At 39.0% G+C, this 6,939-nt stretch overlaps 1 protein-coding gene across 3 annotated transcripts in view; it reads left to right on the forward strand.

Annotated features, from left to right (window-relative positions):
• Nucleotides 1–4,070, forward strand: part of adamtsl3 (ADAMTS-like 3) — a 155,166-nt gene extending 151,096 nt beyond the window's left edge. Inside the window, exons 32-33 of one of the 3 annotated variants that reach the window (XM_028402649.1) lie at nt 1,300–1,434; nt 2,273–4,070. In XM_028402649.1, coding sequence (XP_028258450.1) covers nt 1,300–1,418 — 119 coding nt within the window. In that variant the 3' untranslated portion in view covers nt 1,419–1,434; nt 2,273–4,070. Of the gene's footprint in view, nt 1–1,299; nt 2,149–2,272 lie in introns of those variants that run through there. The other 2 variants (XM_028402648.1, XM_028402651.1) reach the window with 2 other exon arrangements.
• Nucleotides 4,071–6,939: the final 2,869 nt, after the last annotated feature.

The raw sequence follows: 6,939 nt of genomic DNA on the forward strand, positions 1-6,939 counted from the left end.
TAAATATGATCACATTTGCTCTTATCACAGTTTATAGTTTTCAGGGAAACACTAGGTAGCACTTAGAAAACTTAGAGAAATACAGTGCTGCTTAAAAGTAGGATGTTCTATGTTTCAGCATAAATATGACCCAAAACATCAGCTGATTCTAGCACCTAATTTATTTTTTAGAAAATATCCCAATCCAATATTACATATATATATATATATATATATATATACATATATGTAGCAAAAGTATGTGGATGGATCTATGTTTTCACAATGATACTACCACCACCATGTTTACAGATGGGATAGGTTCATATACTGGACTGCAGTGTCATTCTTCCTCCCAGCGTTATGCTTCTCATTTATACGTTACAAATACGTTTGTTCTGGTCTCATCTGTCCACTAAATATTTTCCCAGCAGGTTTTTTGTTTGTCCACATGATCTTTATCAAACTGCAGGCAGGCAGCAGTGATCTTGTTGGACAGCAGTGACTTCCTCCTTGCAGCTGTGACATGCTCATCATGGTTGTTCAGTCTTCTCCTGGTGGTGGATTCCTCAACAATAACATTACCCAGTGGGACAGAGGTCTTTATGTGCTTAGAGGCTACACTGGGATCCTTTATGACCTTAAGGCTAATGTTGTATTGATTCTCTTTGATACACCCTTCCTTGGGAGGATCATGATGGATTTGACATAATCCGTCGTCTGTGGATTTGTGGAGTCCAAAGTCTTCAGAGATGGCTGTTTAACCTTTTCCAGCCTGACGAGCAGCAACAATGGTCATAATCATGCACAAATACAGAAAAAAACTTTTAAGATGCACTTCAGGATAGGTGCTCATCTTTTGTGTCTCTGTCATTTTTAATGTTGTAACAAAAAGCACCTTCCTCTAGTGTTTCTGCCATGTCCTAGTAGACCTAATCTGATGCTAAACCTTTAGAGGGAGATGACTGCATAAAGTCTGATAGATCAAACACCAATCCATCCATCCATTTTCTAAACCCGGAGGAGCTGGAGCCTATCCTAGCTGTGTAGACACAATTTGTATTTATACAGGTGATACTGTTGTATCAAATTACTACTTTTGGATATAGGCTGCTAACTAACTACAAACTACTCTCAAATAAAATGTAAATAAAATGTTTAAAGTGTACAAATACAAGTTGGACATTAGTTACAGCTGAAGTAAAATGCCACCTATAGGGAACAACATCGTCCTTTGTACCAAATGACTGTGACATACTGTGTCACACATGTGTTGTTTATTTCTTTAGTGCTGACATCCAGTATTTTGTTCCCCTGCAGGTGATTGTAAGGACACCACCCAGTACTGCAGGGTGGTGAAAAGACTGAAGCTGTGTTATGTGGATATGTACAAACAGAGATGCTGTGGATCCTGCTCACAGGACGTGGACTCCACCTAGTGGCAGTGGCACGCAGGTGTGAAAACATGAGGCAAAATTACTGCAAAGACTACAGACAGACTTTATCTGTCTGAAAATGCTTCAAGAACTGCACATAGTGTATGCAAACTGGACTCTTTCACTTCCTGGAAGGAAATTTGACAAGCCTAAAATTAAAAAAAAAAAAAAAAAGTTGATTGGGCTTTATTTTATGATTCGGACCCAACCTCCTGATATGAAGACATGTGTTCACTATGTGGATCAAACTGAGTGTTTGGACTATCCTACAAAAACATCTAGTTTCCAGAGAGGTTAAAAAAATATTGAAGGGTCATATGATGATATTTTTATTGTAGAACTGTAAAGAGGATTAAAAGTATTAATTTGTATCAGAAAACATCCTTCATTGCATGTTAGCAGCCATGCTTTTTCTCCTTAAACCTATCTTTATTTATTTATGTAGTTGTTCACAAGTGTTTCTTTTAAATGGCTCATATAAAACAAGGGGTGGAGATTCCAGCTGATTCCAGCGACTACAGTAACAATTAAGCCATGTTGTCCATACATAAAGGTGAAATCCAACTATTACTACAAAAAAACTTCTTAACATTCGTAACATTCATAAATGTTAAAAGTTCTTCAACACCTGAAATAGTCTTCCTAAGCATTTAACTGGGTCAGGGATAGAAATAATAAAAAACATACATGAGTGAGTAAATCGGGCCTTACATAAAGAGGTTACTAAACATTTTAAAAAAAATCTCATGTGTGCTGACCTTTGCTTAGTGACATTTTCTACTTTTTAAAGGTTTTTTAAAGGCCATGGTTACATCAGAGTCAGTGGTAGAGGTTCTCAATACTCTCCTATTGTGCAGTTGACCCTGTTCAGCCAGGTGAAGCCCCAAAGCACAACTTGGTGGAAGAAGAGAGAGACAGCAGGGTGATGACAGAATTCCTGAGGCCCTGGGATGTCCGAGGCTAATGTGTTAGGAGTGGGAAGGACAGATGGGATCAGAGCTGACTGATGGTGTAGGAGTTATGAGGCAGCTCCAAAATACGAAAGTGAACTGATGGCAAATGGAATGTTTAACAGTGTCAGATCTGCATGTGACACAAAGCATATTTCAAATGCTTTAAGTGTAATTCATTTCAAAAACATGATGGCAGTGACGTGGGTGACTATACTGTCCCTGAATGCCCCTTTTGTGAGCTGTTGCTCTGCTAATGTGCTGCTAACATTCACCCTGACACAGATTAAAGACTAAAATCACCTACAGATGGAGAAAAAAAATGTTATTCTTTTTCCACATATTTCCTACATTTGGATGAATGGTTGAATAGTAATAATTTCCAAACGTACTATTTTTACTAGACTAGAAATTATTTTCCAAAACTTACAAGTAACAAAATTTGAATTTATGATTAAGTCCTTGACTTGCATTATAAGCTTCTGCTTTTGTTCTTCAGTCAACACCTCTGTGACCAAAGAGCTCTAGTTTAGTTTCCTCTGACTAAATGGCACACTTCCTGTGTGTGTAATCTGTCTCCAGGTTGTCTCTAGCAGACTTCAGTCTGGTCTGAAGGTGTCTTTTCTGCAGAAGGTTTCCTGGCAGTCCATTCCTGTGCAGGACTCTGGTGACTGTCTTCTCTTGGTTAAACCCTCACTAGTGTCTCTGCAGTTGTTCTCGGCTCTTTAGACACATCTCTCCCTAGCTTTCCTTCCAGAACCTTCCACATGTTTCTCTTCCTGCCTCTGCCAGTCTTGTTCTGTTTGATTCTCTTTGAACTGCTTGAATCGTTTTCTCAAGTCTAAACTTGATATATAGACTTATATATTTCACTTTTCCCATGAAGCTTTCACAAGTGTTATGACAAAACACCACTTGTGTGTGTGCAGCATGATCCCGGCAGGAAAAAATCTTTATTTTTAAATGTTTTTTTCAAAGGAAATATTTTGGTAAAGAATGACATTTTTATAGAGGTAATAGGTTGTCGGTTCCAGTCCTCTGCCACACTCATCTACTACTGACAGATTGATTTAAAATAGCAAATATGATTGTCCCTAATGACCATTTACTTATGTGAAGGTACTGCTGCTAGAGGAGTGTCAGGTGTTAACGCATGAATTCATATCACATTAATTCCACTCTCTGATTCTCATCCATGAAAATAACAAATGAATGAACAAATGGACAAATGAAGAAGAGTCGGCTCAGAGGCAGCAGCACCACGCTGATTCTGTCTTTATGTTACCTTTGTGTTAGTTATCATACAGTTACCGTGTGCTGCATTGTAAAATGTCTTGTATATACTGTGTTCTAAGTGCAATATATTAAGTGTATGTAAATTGTGTGAGACTTATTTTCGTACTTATTCATGGTTTCGGTGTCTTTTTTAACTCCTGTTTAAGAATATAAAGTTATTGTATATGTTGATGGGGTGGTGAGTTTGTTACCACTCACATGGTTTTATTTGCATGTGTTCAAACACTCCGCTGTCAGACAGCACTCAGTAACGTGCATTCTTCAGTGTTGCTTCCTGCCTACTGATGATTATACAACATGTGGCTACATTATACTGCTCGTGGACTTCCAGCTTGACTGGAAGAACATGAGGTAGTATCACTTGCTTTAGATAACAGTGCAAAGGAATAAAGACAGTTTGATCACTTTATCAATAAGGCTCTCTTTTATGTGTTTTGTAATCCTTGCCCAGTATGTACAATATGTGGAAACTTAAGTGCAAAGTGAGTTCTAAGCACTGACAGGTGAAGGTAATAACACTTATTATCTGTCACTACGGTACCTGTCAGTGGGTTTGATCCGTTGGGCAATAAGTGATTGTGTTAGCATAGACTATATAAGGAATAACAACTCAACTCCCTGTGCAAGCATCACACAAGTGAGGCCAAAATATCATGTTTATGCTTGGAAAAAAATGTATCTGTGCAAAAGTGGGTCAAGAGTGATATCAGATCATAGTGGGCCTTAGTATTAGCCAAATACATCCTCACACACACACTACAACATGTAGCTTTTTTCACCTTTTTTTATTTTTTTTTAGCAACACAAAAAGAAAAGAAATAATTTGGACAACACAAAGTACTCCTCATGACTCAGCATCTTGTAGATCCACCTTTAGCAGCAATAACTTGCAGTAATAGTTTCCTGTATGACTTTATCAGTCTCACATTATTGTGGAGGAATTTTGGTGCATTCTTCTTCACAAACATTGATTCAGTTCATTGAGGTTTTTGGACATTCACAGTATTTCAGTTGCGTTGAGATCTAGACTTTGACTGGACCATACATGATTCATTTATTTTTCAGACATTCAGATTAGCTGCTGTGTTTTGATCAATGATGATCAATTCATCAGCAACACTCTTCCTAAATGCTGTAAACCTACCTGCCACATGACATGAACACAAAGGAAACACTAAGGTAGGCATTATAATCTACAGTCATGCAGGAAAGCATCAGGCAACCTTGACGTTATTAAGGTCATTGAGGATAATGAGAACTTAACAACATGTGATACATAATTTGAAACAGTCTGCAATTTGCCTCAGGGTCACACTGTTCCACAAGCATACTGTATTCACAAGTGAGCTCTGTTTTTCCTCCACTAACAAGACACTTATCTCAGAAATTCCAAGAGAAGTTTTCATTCAAATAAATAAACACATGTGCTATTTCTCAGGAATAATGAGATACTTTACAATCCTGCTGCTCTCATTATTGGAAGCCTGCTGCTCAAAGAAGAACCTGTTTCCCATCTGCTTAGGTTAAACTTTTGTTTTGGGTTGGAGACATTAGGAGGTAAGAACTTGAAAGCGTTTAGAACTGTTGGAGGGTTGTTGTTTCATGAAAAACCTTTTCCAGAATTTCAGAGAAATGCTAATCCACCCCGAGCCCTTGTTGATTCTATTACTATGTCTAGACAGCATAAAAACTTAAAAGGACAAGCTCTCACCTCCTGTCTCCTCTCCGCTTTGTCCAAAGAAACTCATGGAAGAAGAACGGATAACAACACTGACTGGAGAGAATCTGCTACATCCTTAGTATTAGACTGGAGGAATTTGAACAGAGAGCACTGATCTCTCACTTGGAGGGGAGGGCAAATCAAGACTTATAAACATGAAACTCAATACTGGGAGGGATGGGGAGGGTCCTGTTCCCTTAAGGCTTTGTAAATGTATTTATATTTATTTAACATTTGAAGTTATCATTATTGTATTCCAATGCAACTCAGTAAATTGACTATAGGCATCACAATAAAAATATTTGAACAAGCTTACGGGTGCCCACACAAACATTACACTATAATGCTTCATTCTGTCCTTCATTAAATATATATGTTTTAGACAGTTTTTATTTTTTCATTCTGACCAACTTCGTAAAATATGTGATTGACTTATTAAAACATGTACATATTTTTTTGCTGAAACAGCTCTTAATGTAAAGCTTTTTAAACTAACCCCATGAGTGTACTGCAATAACAAGATTGATTACATTTAGAAGTTTCACCTGTTATCTGACAGACAGATTTTGCATTTCTGGCCTATACAAGCATTTCTACCATGAATTTAAAAAATGAACCCAGCACATGATGTGTTTCTGTAACACTGAAGGTGTTACCTGTAAACGTGTGGAACATTTGGGTGAATGGGCCGGCACATTTTGTTTATGATTTAACCTATTAAAACATTCGGGCAGCATGTTTATCGCAGTTCATGTATTTCACCTGCTATTTTTATAATGTATGTGATTATAAGACTCCAATAAGTTTCAACTTTATAAAAGTCATAGTAAAACTTTTCTTCTTTATGCCTCCCTCCCTCCCGACTGCGCACCAACACACAATACCAGCATCTTTGTGAAGTTTGCGGATGACACAACTTTGGTGGGTCTCCAGAAAAGAGTTGCACCTTCTGGCCACGTGGTGCAGAGACCACAACCTCTCCCTGAATGTGGAGAAGACAAAGGAGATGGTTGTGGACTACAGGAGAGCACACAGTCAGCACACCCCTGTTTATCGATGGTGCTGCTGTGGAGCAGGTGAGCAGCACCAAGTTCCTGGGTGTGCACATCACTGAGGACCTCTCCTGGACTAACAACACTGCATCACTGACCAAGAAGACACAGCAGCGCCTCTACTTCCTCCACAAGCTCAGAAGAGCCAGAGCCCCTCCCTCCATCCTGTGCACCTTCTACAGAGGGGCTGTTGAGAGCATCCTGTCCAGCTGCATCACTGTGTGGTACGGAGCCTGCACCGCCACCTGCAGGAAGACGCTTCATCGCATAGTGAGAGCAGCTGAGAGGATTACCGGCGTCCCTCTCCCCTCCCTCCAAGACCTCTACGACAGCCATCTCACCCGAAAGGCCCTCCGCATCACAGGAGACCCCAGAAGGAGGAAGGAGTAACGCAATTTCGATTCTCTGTATGTCCAGCACATATAGCAGTTTTGACAATAAAGCTGACTTTGACTCCCATCTTATCCAAAGTTTCATTAAACGTGTGTATTTGTTAGCAACAGTAA

This window comes from Parambassis ranga, chromosome 3 (genome assembly GCF_900634625.1).
Source record: "Parambassis ranga chromosome 3, fParRan2.1, whole genome shotgun sequence".
Lineage (NCBI taxonomy): Eukaryota > Metazoa > Chordata > Actinopteri > Ambassidae > Parambassis > Parambassis ranga.